Below are 18,286 nucleotides of genomic sequence, written 5' to 3'. Positions count from 1 at the left end.
TTTATCAGAAGAGGCCCTGGCGATTCTAGCAAGAGGTTCTCGGGGCTCCTGACAATCATTTTCTCTACTTTTAACTATTTCTGTCTTCACAATAGTGACACACATTACTACAGTAAAGACTGGGGATGACATTTTGAAACTTGCTCTCAAAACAAATTCCCCCCCCCCAGTCATTAAAGTGTGAGGGTAAGAGGAAGCCGCGTCTTGTAATGTAGGTTCACATTTTATTGGTTTGACATTACACATTATCGCACACTGGTTGTGTTTTTTACCCTGAGCTAAGACTTATCACAAAGTCATCTATAGCAAACAATCAGTTATTCGGGTGCTTGGAAAATGAAAGAAGTGACCTAATTATTTAAAACTGGTGCATACTTAGAGAAATCTTCCCCAATACATATAAATAGTCATAATTAGGACTGAACTAAATAGATTGCTTATTTTTCACATTTCATAATCAGCTCACCTGTCTGGGTGCACAGCAAAATCAATTGCTTTATTGATCCATTAGTGTAAAAGGCACGAAAAAATAGTTGTACACGCTGGCATAAAAATGAAAAAGACAGAAAAGTCATCTCCACTGCGCTCCCAGGCAACATGTTTCAGACCTACCTAGAGATGGCCCTTTAGCTTGATAAAGGGCCATGTAGGTGTGAAACATGTTGCCTGGGAGCGCAGCAGATATTTATTTTGTCTTTTTCATTTTTATGCCCTTGTGTTCAACTGTTTTTTCAGCAGCAGAATGGAAGGAAGGGAGACACAGACATTACTAGTGGGTAGGCGGAGCCCACACAGGATAGAACACCTCAGATTACAAAAAAGTGTTGACCGGCCCCTCCAACTTGGGCTCCTCCTACTCCAGCTCTCCAGTCTAAAATTTGAGGTCGCAGAGGATAGTCGCTGCTGGAGCAGCTCCTCAGAAATTTTTTTTTATTTTTATCGGACAGAGACTTGGACCCCCCGTGGTCTAGAGGTCTCAGGGGTCTCAGCGCTGCTGGACCCCCACCCCTCCCCTGGCGGATCTGCATACCCTTTATGGTGGTCCCTGCAGAACCCTGCCGGCCCCGGGGGATGAGGGACGCTTCCCGGAGGAGACGCAAACCGCGCCATTGGGGTCCCTGCGCGCTCCGTCCTGGGGGGAAGCTAAGGGCCACAGCGCCACAAATCCCTGGGGGTCCCTGTGGCGCTCAGCTGGGTGAGTACTCAGCATTTGTAAATGTGTTTGAGTGCTTCAGCGGCTGCTGCGGCGGCTGCTGTTACATGTACCGTTGGTGACTGTGTTTTTCGTCCGCAGGTGGATCCCTGCAGGACATGTGAAGCGGGGCAGGAGCGGAGAGCGGAGGAGTCGCGCGCCTTTTTGAATGCCGGCGGGGGGCGTGGCTTCGCGCCTTCCCGGTCTTTTCGCGGGCAGGTAGCGCTCTGAGCGCGCGCTTTCTCCTGTCCCTCCCCTTCCGGCTTCTCTCTTCACTGCGCGGCGGCCATTTCTGACGGCCTCCTCCGGCTCCTCACTCTCCTCTCCTCCCGTCAGAACCGAAGGAACGCTGCACCGCGGCCAGCTGGGTGAGTCGCTTCTGCCTGTCAGGGCAGAAGCTTAACCTCCTCACCCCCACAGCGCAGGGCACCTTTCTGCGGCACAATTAGGTGGCAGACTGCGCTGCCCTGCAGCTGCTACCTCATATAGAGGTTTTTTTTGTCTGGGACTCGCACACCTCTTTCATTTAGCAGAGGTTGTGGGGAGTCTGCTGCATTAACCCCCTGGTAGGCGGTTAACCCTTAATTGGGGGACAGCTGGGGTAGCTCTCCCTGTAAGAGCCTTAACCCTTCAGCGTTCGTTTCTTTCCTTTTAGAAGCCACACTGTCCTAGTTACTGACAGGCTTAAGCCTGCTATATACTGTGTGAGGGCATGTTAGATCAGGGTCCAGGAGGCGTGGTCCGTCTCCCAGGTCCGCTACAGGATCAGTCTCGCGTATCTGACTCGCAGGAGTCCTCGACGGCGTCAAGTGCAGCGCAGGTCGGGGGACTCAGTGATGTTAAAATGGAGGCTCTCACTTGTTCTATTGATAGCCTGTCTGACCTTCTAGGTCATTGGGTGTCAGCTAGATCCCAACTGTCTTCTCATGGCAGGAAGCGCCACAGGCCGGTACTGTCCTCCACGCGCAGCGACTCGGAGATCTCTGATATGGAGGGTTCCCCTTCAAGCTCTGCTGGGGAGATGTCCGATTCGGATAAAGAGGATCGGCAGGGGCGCTCTGCCTCTCTTTTGGGCCGTGTGGATGCTTTTATTGGAGCTATGAGGGAGGCGTTACAGTTACCGGAGGAGGTAGCTAGACGCCCTGGTAAGTCGGCCCGGCTTTTTCAGGAGTCGCATAGGTCGCGGTCAACGTTACCATCTCTGGATGAACTTGATGGGGCGGTGGAGAAGGAACGCCTGTGTCCAGATAAGCGTTTTCAGGGGACACGGTTTTTTGAGGCACTGTATCCGTGTTCTACGGAGTCGATTGCTAATTGGATTCCTCCTGAAGTGGATGTCCCTTTATCCCAGCTTAGCAAATCTTCATTACTTCCTGTTAAAGGGAAGGCGAGTCTGCAGGATCCACTGGACAGAAAAACGGAGATGGTGGCTAAATCCATCTACGAGGCCGCGGGTCATGGATTCAGAGCGGCTTTAGGAGCCATGTGTGCTGGTGAAGCTTCCCTGAGGTGGTTGGACCGCCTACGGACGGCGTGGCAAGATGGATCCCCGCTATCCGAGGTAGAAGGGCTTTTCAAGTTGTTGGAAGAGGCAGCGCGATATGGCAGAGATGCAGTTCTGGATACTACGTCACTGCTGTCCAGGGCGCAATCCTCGGCTGTCACAGTCAGAAGAGCACTGTGGCTTAAGCAGTGGACCAGAGACGCGGTTTCCAAGCAAGGTTTGCTGTGTTTAGCTTACAAGGGTGGTCAGCTGTTTGGGTCTGACCTCACGGAACGGATTGCGAAGGCCAAGGCAAAAGAAACGGCTTTACCGCAGCGTAGAGCTGTGGCTTCTGCGTCTGGCAAGTCTAGTGCCGGTAGTAGTCGGCGGCCCTTTCGGCCCAGGGGACGGTTCGGTCAGCCCTCGTTTTTGGGAAAAAAGATCTCTCAGAAATCCCGCACTCCCTGGAAACAGAACTTCCGTCAAGACAAACGGGAAGCTGACAAAAAGCCCGCTAAGGCGGACTGACGCCAGGGTTTCTCTCGAGGGTCCTCGAGTCGGGGGTCGCCTGCTCCAGTTCGAGTCGACTTGGGCGTCCCACGTTTCAGACGCCTGGGTGACGCGGGTTGTGTCGGCAGGCTATTTCATAGAGTTTCTTTCTCGACCCCCGGACAGATTTTGTCAATCTCGCATTCCGTCAGAGCCCGAGCTAGCTACCGCTCTACGGCGGGAGGTCGATTCCCTTCTGCAGAATGGTGTGGTGGTGCCGGTTCCGCCGGAGGATTGGGGAAGGGGGTTTTACTCCAACCTCTTTGTGGTCCCCAAAAAGGAGGACAAATTTCGCCCCATTCTGGATCTCAAAAAATTGAATCTGCATGTCCGGACCCGGAAATTCCGCATGGAGTCTCTTCGCTCAGTTGTGGCGGCTCTATCGCAGAACAATTTTTTAGTGTCAATCGACATTCGCGACGCTTATTTGCATATTCCCATCGGAAGGGCTCACCAGCGCTTCCTACGTTTTGCCATAGGTCAGGACCATTACCAGTTTGTGGCCCTGCCATTCGGGTTGGCATCAGCGCCCAGAGTTTTTACAAAAATTCTGGCGCCTCTCATGGCGATCCTTCGAAGGCAGGGGGTGACAATTCTTCCCTACCTAGACGACCTTTTGATTGTGGCGTCCACAGAGGAGGAGGTGGTGAGGGCTCGCAATCTATCCCTTCAGCTCCTGGAGGACTTCGGATGGCTAGTCAATTGGAAGAAGTCATCTCTGGAACCGTCGCAGTCAATCCTGTTTTTGGGGATGCACTTCGACACGGTACGGGCAGTGGTGTCCTTGCCTCCGGACAAGCAAGCAAGTCTTCGTCAACATGTACAGGTTATGAAGTCTTCGACAGCAATGTCCCTTCGAAGGTGTATGCGCCTTCTGGGTTTGATGGTGGCGTCAATGGAAGCGGTCCCGTTTGCTCAATTTCATTCCAGGGGTCTCCAAATGCTCATTCTGACCCGTTGGGATCGATCGCAGGCTTCGCTGGATCGCAGTGTCATCATCTCCCACAGGGTGCGAGAGTCTCTAGGATGGTGGTTACATCCAGAAGCGTTATCCCAGGGGAAGTCCTTCCTCCTTCCGCGGTGGTCGGTCATAACCAGCGATGCCAGTCTGACGGGCTGGGGGGGGTCTGGAACGATCTCTGGGTTCAGGGAGTATGGTCGTCAGAAGAGTCTGTCCTGCCGATCAACCTCCTGGAGTTGAGGGCGATTTTCCTTTGCCTCCAACACTGGACGGTCCCTTTAAGCGGTCTGCCAGTCCGAGTGCAGACAGACAACGCGACGGCGGCCGCGTATATCAACCATCAAGGTGGGACGAGGAGCTCCAGGCTCATGATGGAGGTCTCTCGGATCATGGTATGGGCCGAAGCCAGGGTTCCAGCCATCTCCGCGATTCACATCCCAGGAGTCCAGAATATCACGGCGGACTTCCTCAGTCGCGAGAAGGTGGATCCCGGAGAATGGAGTCTTCATCCGGAAGTTTTTGCATTACTGTGCTCCCGTTGGGGAACTCCCCAAGTGGATTTGATGGCATCCAGGTTCAACGCCAGGTTACCGACGTTCATGTCCAGGTACAAGGACCCGGAGGCTGTGGCGGTGGATGCTCTAGTGGCTCCGTGGGACCAATTCGAGCTGATCTATGTGTTTCCGCCGATATCCTTACTTCCTCTGGTGTTACGTCGGATCAAACTGGAGAGAGTCTCGGCTATGTTGGTGGCCCCAGATTGGCCAAGGAGGACGTGGTTCTCAACGCTGGTGTCGCTTCTGGCAGTGCCTCCACTTCCACTTTGCCCGGACCTGTTAACCCAGGGGCCCATTCGTCATCCGGACCTGAAGTCTCTGCGTTTGACGGCGTGGCTCTTGAGACCGAAATCTTGACCCGTCAAGGATTTTCAGCCGAAGTCATTGCCACTCTGCGAGCGGCCAGAGGTCCTGCTACCACTAGGATTTATCACAAGACTTGGGAAGCCTTCTTCTCGTGGTGTTCCGGTTCTTCAAGGAACCCGAGGATTTTTTCCATTCCCAATTTGTTGGCCTTTTTGCAGTATGGGCTGGACAAGGGTTTGGCAGTTAGCACCCTGAAGGGTCAGCTTTCCGCTCTATCCTTGCTGTTTCGGAAGGCTATCGCCTCGCGTAGGGACGTACGTTCCTTTTTTCGCGGGGTAATCCGTCAATTTCCGCCGCGGAAGGCACTTGTGACTCCTTGGCGGCTCAATCTTGTCTTGGAGGCTCTTCAACATGGGCCTTTTGAGCCTATGGACTCTGTTAGCCTTTCATTGCTTTCCTGGAAGGTTGCCTTCCTGGTGGCGGTCACCTCTTTGAGAAGGGTTTCTGAGTTGGCGGCTCTTTCTTGCTCGCCTCCTTTTCTGGAGTTTCACCTGGATCGTGTAGTGCTTCGCACACGGGGCGACTTTCTACCTAAGGTGGTGTCACAATTTCATTTTAACCAAGATATTGTGTTGCCCTCGCTCTGTCCAGAGCTGAGGAATGCGAAGGAACGGGCCTTGCACACTTTGGATTTGGTACGGGCGTTAAAGTTCTATTTGTCTATTACTCAAGGTTTTCGGAAGTCGGACTCACTTTTTGTGATTCCAGCAGGTCGTCGTCGTGGTCAACGAGCTTCCAAGGACACTATAGCTCGATGGATTCGGTCGGCCATTTTAGAAGCTTACCGATTTAAGGGCGAGCCTTGCCCAATTAAGATTTGAGCTCACTCCACGAGAGCTGTGGGTTCATCGTGGGCTTTTCATCAAGGGGCCTCGGCAGCTCAACTCTGCCGGGCGGCCACCTGGCGCTCCGTCCACACTTTTACAAAGTTTTATAAGGTGGACGTGAGTGCTTCCGCGGATGCGGCCTTAGGACGTAGTGTCCTGCAGGCGGCTGTAGTTTAGGTTATCTCCTTAACTTGTGTTTAGCGCTGGTTGCGCATTTATCTAAGTTGTTGGGAATCTGCCTTTGTTGTTTTTTCCCACCCTTAATTTCTGGACTGCTTTGGGACGTCCCACTAGTAATGTCTGTGTCTCCCTTCCTTCCATTCTGCTGCTGAAAGACGGATTTTGGTAAGACCTTACCTGTAAAATCCTTTTCAGCGAAGGAAGGAAGGGAGACACAGCTCCCTCCCATGGCAGAAGTGTGTTGTTGTGTTTTCAGATGCAGCGTGACCCTTCTCTGATGGCGATTATCTGGACTGGGGTCGGTGCGCTAAGGCTCTGTTCCAGCATTGCCAGCTCATCGCAGTGGTCAGGTCCAGTGAGTAGTACCTGGGACTGTGTGTTTTTTTCTGTTATATGCATAACCTGTCTTCTTGCTTTTTTCTAAGTTTTTCAGGAGGGGTTGTGTTGCTCCGCTGGTGTTAATTGCTCTTCCTTAGCTTGTGTACGGACTGGAGAGCTGGAGTAGGAGGAGCCCAAGCTGGAGGGGCCGGACAACACTCTTTTTTGTAATCTGAGGTGTTCTATCCTGTGTGGGCTCCGCCTACCCACTAGTAATGTCTGTGTCTCCCTTCCTTCCTTCGCTGAAAAGGATTTTACAGGTAAGTTCTTACCAAAATCCGTCTTTTGTGCCTTTTACACTAATGGATCAATAAAACAATTGTTTTAAGAAGATGTGAGTGCTGGCTATCGCTTGGACTGTTGAAAATAGATTTATAGGATGCCAGTCCAGTGGCCACGTTGGTAGTCCATGGCTGCCAGATCTTTGAAACCTCCTACCTGCCAGTGCCTCTTGGCCTGAAAACACATGATGTAGCGCTGGACGTACTAATCAGAGGCACCGAGGAGGCTTGTAGGGTTCTGATCCCAGCGGCCATGGACCACCGTTATAGTGACTGGACCCCGGTCTTGCACATATTTTTTTTGCTCATCTCTCGTCCTAACTCACTTGTGTGTAAAATCTGCTTTATGACCAACTTTAGTCAATGTTTGTTTTCCACCCGATAAGGACCTTGTGCTGTTCCTACTGAAGCTGGTCAGGTCGGTTTGAGTCTTATTACACAATGTTCCTTTTTTCCCCTATTATTCTGGTATTTGGCAGAGCAGGGCCGCCCCTCTCCGTATCCAGTGACTGGGTCTCTCTACACTCGGTAACAACACGGTGGTGATGAAGTTAGTGGAGTGTCCGGTGGAGGATAACGTTCCAGCCCGTTGTGGCGTCCTGTACAGCGGGCATTCATATGTGTACACTGGATTGTGCTCTCCTCCTCTGGCCGGGTCCGCACCGCCAGTGCCCACCTGATGAGGGGAAGAGATGTAACAACCCGTGTGAGATAACTACAGGCGCTGCTCCTTGATTAATAACTAATATTACATACATATATTCACGTCAGTATGGGTGAAATAAAAAAATAAAAGCTGATTTTTTTTTTTTTACAAGTTTTGTTTTTATGGCTTTCAGTGTTTGGTAAAATGGGAACTTTGTTCTATGGGTCAGTACAGTGACAACATTTTTTTTTTTCCCCCTTTTGCATTACCAAAAAAAAAATAGATTTCAGTCGTCGTTCTGAGAAGCCACAACTTTTTCTTTTTTTTAACTGGTTAAACAGCTGTGGCACCCGCATTGTAGGGAGCGGGCTCAGAGAAGGATATGTTCAATTAATCTTTAAATTGGTATTTTAAACAAAGAGCCTATGGAAAAAAAAATATATATATATATTTATGAGGCTATTAAAACCAATCTGCTTCAAAATCCCAATTAAAAAAACAACAACTCCCAAGTAATAACAGGTTTTGAATTTTGCGAGTACAAACGTGTCACTAAGTATCTTGGAAAACGGACTTGAAATGTTTCCCCCCAGAATAATGTCACCTACCACGTGTGGAATAAAGTGGATTTGAGGCAATGAGTAAAACCTGTCCCGTTCCTCACATTCCTCCAGGACTTGTGCCTCGGGGTCCCACTGGGCGCTGTCCAGGAACAGCCCGAAAACAAGAATCCCTTCTTGAGGAGGAGGCTCTTCCTAAGAGAAATATGTACGGATTATAGGAGGTTAGAATTTAGTAAGTAATGTAACACAGAGGACAGATGATCACAATACTCACAGAAAAGGCCGCGTCGCTGCCACGGAGGCCGCTGTCCGGGCCTCGCAGGTCACCCGTTATCGGCTGCACCCGGTGCTTGAAGGTGAGAGAGTCAACAGATACGTGTCTCATCCGTGCGTGGTTCTGTAATACAGCGGTCAGGAAGCCTGGGGGGAAGAAGAGATTATAGAAGAACAGAGTTATAGAGCAACTCTCCTGGAGTTTGGATCCTCTTGCACCACTAGTTGTGCAGTCCGGGTCTAATAGTGTCATCCTTAACATTTACAATCTCCTTCATTACTTACATCGACCTATAGCACGCCAGCTGTTGAAAAACTACAACTCCCAGCATGCCCATCGCTAATCCCTGGACTAGACACTCACATATAGTACAAATAGGTATCTGACTTGTGATGGTCCTATTTTGTCTGAGCTTTCCATTATGGAGCCACCACTAGGGGGAGCTCACTACATACAGATTTATACAGCCACCACTAGGGGGAGCTCACTACATACAGATTTATACAGCCACCACTAGGGGGAGCTCACTACATACAGATTTATACAGTCACCACTAGGGGGAGCTCACTACATACAGATTTATACAGTCACCGCTAGGGAAGCTCACTACATACAGATTTATACAGCCACCACTAGGGGGAGCTCACTACATACAGATTTATACAGCCACCACTAGGGGGAGCTCACTACATACAGATTTATACAGCCACCACTAGGGGGAGCTCACTACATACAGATTTATACAGCCACCACTAGGGGGAGCTCACTACATACAGATTTATACAGCCACCACTAGGGGGAGCTCACTACATACAGATTTATACAGCAACCACTAGAGGGAGCTCACTACATACAGATTTATACAGCAACCACTAGAGGGAGCTCACTACATAGATTTATACAGCCACCACTAGGGGGAGCTCACTACATACAGATTTATACAGCCACCACTAGAGGGAGCTCACTACATACAGATTTATACAGCCACCACTAGGGGAAGCTCACTATATACAGATTTATACAGCCACCACTAGGGAAGCTCACTACATACAGCTTTATACAGTCAACACTAGGGGCAGCTGCATTGCAAATAACAACCCCCACCCCAGCAGAAAGCAGTGTAAAAAATACAAATGAAAATGTAAGTAAGAATGGAAGAGGTGCGATTGGTGTGAATAGTGTCTGTAACAATGCTGTAGGGTCAGGTGTTGGAGGGGCAGTTTCTGCTGTGGGAATGGGGGGTGTGAATGGTGTCAATGTGGTTTCTGCTAGAGGAATGGTTGGTGTGAATGGTGCCAGTGCGGGGACTTCTAGTGGAAATGGTGAGGCTGAGGTAAGCGAGATGGAGACGGTTGACTGTGAGGTTGAGGGTTCAGGGAATTTAGGGGCTGGTCCATCGCCCCCCTTGCCTGCAGGCACCATTAGTTATGCGGCTGCTGTCAGTGGGGTTTTACAGGGGTCTTCCTCCTCTCTGGACCCAGGGAATGATGCTTTTCGCCGACGTTTCCTGTAGGCCCTCAAAAAAGGGAAGCGGACAATCAATGTAGATGGAAGAGAGATGGAGTTGTCCTACTGGCTAGATAAGTTTGGTCAAGCTGCCTTCCAAGAGAAAAGGGGTGGGGGAGACTGTGTGGTCCCTCCCGACAGCCGGGCAGGGGGTTTCCAGGAGAAATGTGGTTCGTCTTCGCTGGAGGGGCGATGAGGCGTGTCCATCCAGGACAAATCTGGTGAAGCTCCTCATGAAGATGGACTTCAGGGCTATTGACATCTTTGCTCTGATACATCCTTTTGGGGCCTCCACCTTTGATATCAGCGTTGTTCGGCCGGAGGGCTTTGAGCTCTTTTGGTACAATTATGAGCTGGTAAAAGAGGAGCCCGTGGAGGCAATTTCTCGCCAAAGTGGGCCGAAAGTGACCGTTTTAACGTGTAATAAGTCTCTTTCTGGCATCGACATAATGACCTGGTTGAGCCTGTACGGCGAGGTTGTGGAGGTCCCTAAGAAGAACCGGGACGATTTTGGCATCTGGTCAGGAGGCTGGACTTTCATGGTGAAGTTGAAGCATTCAGGTGGCCTGGGAAGGGATCGGATTCTGGTCTTCTACCAAGGGCAGCCGAGGGTCTGCCACAGGTGCGGTGATCCTCGCCACTTCAGCGCGGGCTGCAAGGTGCAGAAATGTGCCTTGTGTGGAGAGGAGGGTCACCTCACCGCATCCTGTGGTGTCATTCGATGTCACCTGTGTGGTGATCTAGGTCACCCGTTCAGCCGCTGCCCTCGTTCCTTCTCTAATGCCATGGCCGGCCGGGCGGAGGGGAGCCGCGAGGAAATTCTTGATGGTGCAACTTCTGCAGAGGTTGGAGGTGGCAGCGGGGGAGGAGTTGAGTGGCCGGTGAGGAATGCCAGGGCTAGGGGCCCCTCTTAGCAGCGGAGGCAGGCAAGGCATCAGGAGGAGCCTCGGGAAACTGGGGTAATGGCTGCCCCCTCCTCCGAGGCGGCGGCACATGTCACTGAGGCCCTGGGGGAGGAAGCGGTGCATGAGGAGATCAGACGGATGGAGAAAGAGGAAGTGGCTGATCTCTCAGATGCCTCCCAATATGAAAGTTTTGATGAGGACGGAGGGGAACAGACAAAAGAAATGGGTGACAAGGGTACCAAGAGTGCCAAAAGTAAACAAAAGAAGAAAAAGAAGGGAGGTGGAAAATCTTCTCCCTCCGTGACCAAGGTGCCTAAGGAAGGTCCCACCGACTCCCCTCTGATCCCCCTCTCCAACCGGTTCCAACCCCTTGACGACCCTGCTGAGACGGGAGTCGGGGGGGGGGGGGGTTCCGGAGGTAACATCGGGAGGGTCCCTGGGAGGGGGCGGGGTCCCTACTTCAGAGGGTGTGTCTTCATCGGGAGGTGGCGCCATCCTTGGGTCCAGAGATGAGAAAGAGGTAGGAGGGATGGATACCTCTGTCTCTCTGAAAAAGAAGAGGGGGGCTTCATCGTCCAGAGATGAACAGGCTAGAAAAAAGGGTGGGGTGAAGAAAAAGGCCATCTAACTCGATCACTCATGATGGCGGCACCCACCCCGTTGACTCTAGCGTCCATTAATGTCGCTAGTATAAAGTCTGATGCGGCTAGATTTCCAGCCTTTGATTTTCTCACCCGATTTGAGGCTGAAATTTTGTTTTTGCAAAAGACCAGACTTACGAATATGGGGGCCATACACAAGGCGGAGAGCGAGTGGAGTTGTGGGTCCTTGTACTGGTCTCTTGCGGCCGAGCCGTGTAGTGGGGTGGCAGTCCTTTTTAAGACTGCATCGGTTGAATGCCGGAGAGTTATCGAGGTAGAAATGGAGAGGTGCCTGGTCTTAGACATCTTCATGAAGGGACAAGAGCTTCGGCTCATTAACATCTATGGTCCACAGTCAAAGTGGGACCTTAAATGTCTCTTCCTGAAGATTAAGCCCCATCTTTTTATGAGCTGGCAGGTGGTCTTTGGAGGCGACTTTAATACTGTCACAAGGCTTCGTGATAGGGGAGGCTCCATTGACCGGCTGGCTTATGATAGTAATACTCTTAATAGCATAGCTAGTGACGTTCGCCTGGTGGATGTCCACATCCGGCACACCCCAGGTCACTGTGGTTTCACCTTTCATAGAGGTAGCTGCAGGTCTAGGATAGACAGTTTTTTTTTCGAAGGAGGAAGCCATCTCTTCAGCAGTGTCCATTGTTGAGGTGGAGCTCTCTGATCACTGTCTGACTTATTTTTCTCTGAATGTTGCAGAAACCTGTTGGATGGGAAAAGGACTATGGAAGCTGAATTCATCCCTCTAGTATGAAGCGGAGAGAAGACAATCCTTTGAGGACTTTCCTCAGAGCCAGGTACCGCTTTTGGATCTCTAGCAATAAGTCAGAGTGGTGGGAGATATTCAAGGAACGGGTTGAGAGTTTCTTCCGCCAGCTCTCGAGCCTTAGGAGCCTGAGCAGGTACCGCCTGTATCAGGAACTGAGGAGGAAACTCGAACATCTCGTCTCGATTGGAGATGACCGTAAGGAGATCTCCAGAGTGAAGTCTTTACTCAAGAGGTGTCAGTACAATAGGCACACATCTTTGGTTTTTGAGAGAGATTTCGGGAGGTACCACTCGCCCGACCCCTACAGAAACTGTAAGATGTCAGTGAGTTGCAAGGTGGTGACAGGTTTGGTCGACGGTACGGGTTCCCAGAACAGATCCAAATCAGGGATCCTAGATGTGATCAGATCTTTCTACTCACACCTCTTGGGGAAGAAGGATCTGAATCGGTACTTGATGTCGGCTTTCCTGCCCGAAGCCATCCCTGAACCAGGGGATGACCCCTCGCTTCACGTTTTGACTGGGGCAATCAGGGAAAAGGAAGTGCGACTGGCCATTGATGGGCTTCGGCCTAAGAAATCGCCAGGTCCGGATGGCTTAACATCAGAGTTTTATAAGACATTTAGGGACTCCTTGGTCCCCCTCTTGACTGAGGTGTTTAACGAATGTCTCTCCTCGGGCGTTCTTTCCCGGTCAATGAGGCAGTCGGCCCTGATTATCCTGTCAAAGGGTAAGGACTAGTGTTGAGCATTCTGATACTGAAATATCGGGTATCGGCCGATATTCGCGGTATCGGAATTCCGATACTTAATTTCGATACTTTTGCAATATCGTATACCGGAATCGGAAGTTCCCATAATGCAATGAGCCAGTTTCATTTTATTCAGCCACTGAGGATCCTAAGAAGTGTGGGCACATCCTGTTAGGCATGTAGGCATCTTAACTAATGGCATGGCTGTGATTGGCTGCTGAAATGATGTCTTGATGCACTATAAAAGCCGCCGCCGCCATTTTGAGCTCACTCTGCTGTGAATTCAGATAGGGATAGGACGCTGTTGTTCTGAGGGACAGTTTTAGCTACCTATTTGATCTATTCTGCTTTACCCAAGCTACTTTATAAATCGCTGTGCCTTGCAGTGCTAGTGCACAGTTCCCTGTGCTGTTCACCGCTTTCTGCAAGGTCTGTGTGTGTGAGTGCAGCTCACCCTGTAGTGTGTACTTCAACCACGTCTGGTTGTAGTGCACTCAGTGTGCGTCACTGCCTTATACATTGTCCTTTTTTGCCAATTCATAATTTTTCCTGATATCTCCTATTAGTGTGGTGGTTCCATCCGTATTCAGCTAAATTGGTTCCAAACACACTATATAGGAGTAGATAGAGAATTTTTTTTGGTCTTGCAGCGCTAGTGCACGGTGCTATGCATCTGCACTGTTCACCGCTGTTTGCAAGGTCTGGGTGTGAGTGCAGCTCACCCTGTAGTGTGTGCTTCAACCACGTCTGGTTGTAGTGCACTCAGTGTGTGTCACTGCCTCATACATTGTCCTTTTTTGCCAATTCATAATTTTTCCTGATATCTCCTATTAGTGTGGTGGTTCCATCTGTATTCAGCTAAATTGGTTCCAAACACACTATATAGGAGTAGTTAGAGGAGCCTTTCTGCAGCATTAGGCCCTGCAGCCCCAGCCAGATTAGTATTAGCCTATTTTTTGTAGCCTCATCTATTGCATTGTAGGTTACCTTCCTACATTGTAATAGCTACAAAAAGTTTGTGATACTATCGGTATTACATCTTTAGGCACATCCAGTGTCTTTTTGTGACAAAAAAAACCTAAATAAAGTTCACCAAACACTCCACTTTACAGTTGTGTAGGCCACATTAGCTCATATTATAGTCTAGTCCACACTTTATAAAATTAGTGTTTCTTATACCTGTTAGCAGCTGTTCAGGAATAAGCACACTAAGCCCTTAGTACTTTTCTGCCTATCTTTATCAGTCTACCAAGATGAAGAAGGCAGGGAGTAAGGCATGTGGTCGTGGGCGTGGAGTTTCTGCAGGGAGAGGATGTGAGGATTCTGTGCCTGCAGGGAGAGGACGTGGGGATTCTGTGCCTGCAGGGAGAGGACGTGGGGATTCTGTGCCTGCTGCGGGCACCAGTGACTCAGCATCCCCCAGTTTTACCAGGGAACAGTCCTTTATGCGCAGCTTTGTAGGAGCTAGCCGTACCCTACTGCTGCGGGAGGACCAAATTGAAGCCGTTGTCGGATGGATGGCAGCTAACGCATCGACTTCAATTAGTTCCAGATCCTCTCAGGTCCTGAGCACTGAAGAGCACCCATCTGTCTCTTCACCACCTGCCAAATTGCCCAGGCAGTCAGAGAGCCCTGGACAGGAGCCATCTCTACTTCTGTTCTCTGAATCTCTTGGCTTGGAAAGAGGGGGCCAGCCAAGCAGAATTTGAGAATTTGAAGAAGAGGTAGTATGCAGTGATGCGCAACCGTTTTGTCTCTCTGAATCTGAAGAGGCGGGTGGGCCAGTGCCTATGGTCAGCAGCACACCTCAGTACGCATCTGATGATGAGACTCAGGTGCCACTTTCTGGTGCGTACTGTGCTGTCGAGACTACCCAGGAGAAGCAGTTGTTTGAAGAGGGTGGTGTAGATGATGAGATCCTTGACCCATCATGGCGTGAGGGACAGGAAGGTGGTGGGAGCAGCTCTGAGGAAGAGATTCCCCGAACAGCCCAAAAAGGAGGGAGAGGGAGGGGGCAGACTTGGTTGCCTGTAGCCTCCACTTCGGCACCCATTAGAAGCATGGCTCTTCCAAAATCCAAAGCGGGCGCTCCCAAGACTTGCAGTGCCTGGTCCTTTTTTGACACAGTTGCAGATGACATTTGCTTTGTCAAATGCAAGCTGTGTAATCAGAAGGTGAAAAGAGGGAAAAGTGTCAGCAACCTCAATACCACAAATATGTGGAAACATGTGCGGACCAAGCACGTGGTGGAGTTACAAAAACACACTGAAGACCTAGGCCAACCTACAGCGCCACCTACCACCTCTTCAGCTCGTGTTGTAGCCTCTTCCTCCAGCTCACACACAGCTGGTTCGGCTTCCTCACAGGATCGCCATGGAAGAATCTCTGGCACTGTTGTACAGAGACACAGTGTAATTCCACCCACAGCACCACTTTCCCAGTCATCCTCACACTCCCAGGCCAGTCTACAGCCATCGTTAGCACAGGCATGGGAGAAAAGGCGCCCATACTCGGCAAACCACCCCCGAGCACAGTCTCTGAATGCTGGCATTGCTAAACTACTGGCCCTTGAAATGCTATCATTCAGGCTGGTGGAGACTGACACCTTCCGTAACTTTATGGCATTGGCAGTCCCACAATACAACGTGCCCAGCCGCTTTTATTTCAGCAGGCAAGCCGTCCCTGCCCTGCAACATCATGTGGAGGGAAAAATTAAACATGCGCTACAAAACGCCATCAGTAGCAAGGTCCACCTGACCACCGATGCGTGGACCAGTAAGCATGGACAGGGACGATACCTTTCCCTCACTGCCCATTGGGTAAATGTTGTGGAGCCGGGTACAGATCTTGAGAGTGGCGCTGTACGTGTTCTGCCAACTCCAAGGATTGCAGGAATCCAGTCTGTACACATTGACTCTTCCTCATACTCCAGTTCCTCTGAATCAGCGCTGCAGGAGCCGTCACGGTCTACCTCCACATCGACCCGTGAACGGTTACCTGTTATGATGACCGATATGAGCACAGCCGTGGCCAAACGTCAACAGGCCGTATTAAAATTAATTTATTTGGGGAATCGAAGCCACACAGCGCAGGAGCTCTGGAATGCCATCAAGCAGCAGAGAAACGTGTGGTTTGTGCCAGCGAATCTCCAGCCAGGCATGGTAGTGTGTGACAATGGCCGAAATCTGGTGGCAGCTCTGGGCCTAGGCAACCTCACTCACATCCCATGTCTGGCACATGTGCTCAACTTGGTCGTGCAGAGTTTTTTGAGGGACTATCCGGATCTTGATGCACTGCTTCACAAGGTCCGCATAGAGTGCGCTCACTTGCGGCGTTCCAGCAACGCAAGATCACGCATTGCAGCTCTGCAGCGCCGATTACGTCTTCCGGAACATCGCATCATATGTGACCTACCCACCAGGTGGAATTCAACGTTACATATGTTGGAGAGGTTGTGTGAGCAGCAGGCAGCAGTAATGGAGTACCAGCTGCAGCAGGCGCAAACAAGTCGCAGTGCGCGCCGTTCACACTTCACCACCACTGAGTGGGCCTCTATGAAGGACATTTGCCACGTTTTGCGTGCCTTCGATTATTCCACGCGGATGGCGAGTGCAGATGATGCACTAGTCAGCATGACTATCCCCCTTATCTGCCTGCTTGAAAAAACACTGCAAGCACTAAGGGACGAGGTTTTGGAAGAGGTGCAGGATGAGGAGTCACAAATGCCATCAGCTTCTCTACAGTCTGCGCAACGTGGTTCCTCACAAAGGCATAGGCAGGGGACACTTTGTGAGGAGGATGAGGAGGAGTCAATGGATGAGGAAGACATCTGTCCAGAGGAGGGAGGTACACAATGCTCTAGTAGTCAGTATCTAGAGCGAGGGTGGGGTGATGCAGAGCAGGCAGAGATCACGCCTCAAGCAGGGGACAGCGTTTCTTGGCCAGTTGGCAGTCTGCAGCACATGGTTGATTTCATGCTGCAGTGCCTGAGAAACGACCGCCGCATCGCCCACATTCTCAACACGGCTGATTATTGGGTGTCCACCCTCCTAGATCCTCGCTACCGGGACAACTTACAAAGCCTCATAACACCGTTGAACCGGGAGCGTAAAATGCGGGAGTACCAAGACGCACTGGTGCATTCCATCATGTTCTCCATTCCACCCGAGAGCAGTGCTGCTAGTGCTTTACAAAGCAGCTCAGTGCGTCGAGGCAGTGGAGGAAGCTCTGCACAAAGAGGGAGCAGAAGCAGCGCCTCAGCACAAGGCAAGACCAGTATGGCCGAAATGTGGCAAAGTTTTGTGTCCCCGCCGCCACAAATGTCTACACCATCACAGACGGCTCCAGTTAGCAGGAGGCAACGTTTCCGTCAGATGGTGACAGACTACATGTCTTGCCCTCTTAGTGTACTCCCAGACGGCTCTTCTCCCTTCAAGTTTTGGGTCTGTAAGCTGGATACATGGCCAGAGCTTAGTCAGTAAGCATTGGAGGTGCTAGCTTGCCCTGCTGCTAGTGTATTATCGGAACGCGTCTTTAGTGCCGCAGGTGGTGTACTAACAGACCGTCGCATGCGACTATCCTCCGATAACGCTGACCGGCTTACTTTTCTCAAAATGAACAAGGCCTGGATCTCTCATGAATTTGCCAGTCCTCTTCCAGAATAAATAATTGATGGCAACAGTATCCAGGTCTCCTGTTGTGTTCATGTTTCTACCACCTGAACTGTAATCCCTGAGCTCCAACACCGCCAGTTGGCGCTCGGAAGTGCCGTCTGCACAGTCAGCACTTGCTCCCATGTTATTGGGGTTCAGTAACGTCAGCTGTTCCCCTGCTGTGCGGACGGCAATTTCTCCTGCTCTGTCCACATTCTCACTACTACAGATTTTAAAGTTGCTCCAATTACACCTCTGGCTCCTCCGTTTTCAGTATTATCCCTGAGCTCCAACACCGCCAGTTGGCGCTCGGAAGTGCCGTCTGCACAGTCAACACTTGCTCCAGTGTTATTGGGGTTCAGTAACGTCAGCTGTTCCCCTGCTGTGCGGACGGCAAATTCTCCTGCTTTGTCCACATCCACTGTACTACTGATTTAAAACTTGCTCCAATTACACCTCTGGCTCCTCTGTTTTTAGTATTTACCCTGGGCTCCAATACCGCTAGTTGCTGCTCAGAAGTGCCGTCTGCACAGTCAACGCTTGCTCCAGTGTTATTGGGGTTCAGTAACGTCAGCTGTTCCCCAGCTGTGTGTCCGGCAAATTCTCCTGCTTTGTCCACATCCACTGTACTACTGATTTAAAACTTGCTCCAATTACACCTCTGGCTCCTCTGTTTTTAGTATTTACCCTGGGCTCCAATACCGCTAGTTGCTGCTCAGAAGTGCCGTCTGCACAGTCAACACTTGCTCCAGTGTTATTGGGGTTCAGTAACGACAGCTGTTCCCCAGCTG

General features: G+C 50.8%; 1 protein-coding gene across 3 annotated transcripts in view; it reads right to left on the bottom strand.

Annotated features, from left to right (window-relative positions):
- Window positions 1–749: 749 nt before the first annotated feature.
- Window positions 750–18,286, bottom strand: part of DNAH14 (dynein axonemal heavy chain 14) — a 281,677-nt gene continuing 264,140 nt past the window's right edge. For all 3 annotated transcript variants that reach the window (XM_073671866.1, XM_073671867.1, XM_073671868.1), the window contains 3 exons: window positions 8,258–8,403; window positions 8,029–8,175; window positions 750–7,450 (listed from right to left, as the gene is read on the bottom strand). In XM_073671866.1, the coding sequence (XP_073527967.1) occupies window positions 7,235–7,450; window positions 8,029–8,175; window positions 8,258–8,403 (509 nt within the window). In that variant the 3' untranslated portion in view covers window positions 750–7,234. The remainder of the gene's footprint in view (window positions 7,451–8,028; window positions 8,176–8,257; window positions 8,404–18,286) is intronic.

This window comes from Phyllobates terribilis, unplaced genomic scaffold, assembly GCF_046119375.1.
Source record: "Phyllobates terribilis strain yellow unplaced genomic scaffold, ASM4611937v1 Scaffold_3__8_contigs__length_932513732, whole genome shotgun sequence".
In the NCBI taxonomy this organism is placed as follows: Eukaryota; Metazoa; Chordata; class Amphibia; order Anura; family Dendrobatidae; genus Phyllobates; species Phyllobates terribilis.
This window is presented reverse-complemented; position numbering and strand designations above follow the sequence as displayed.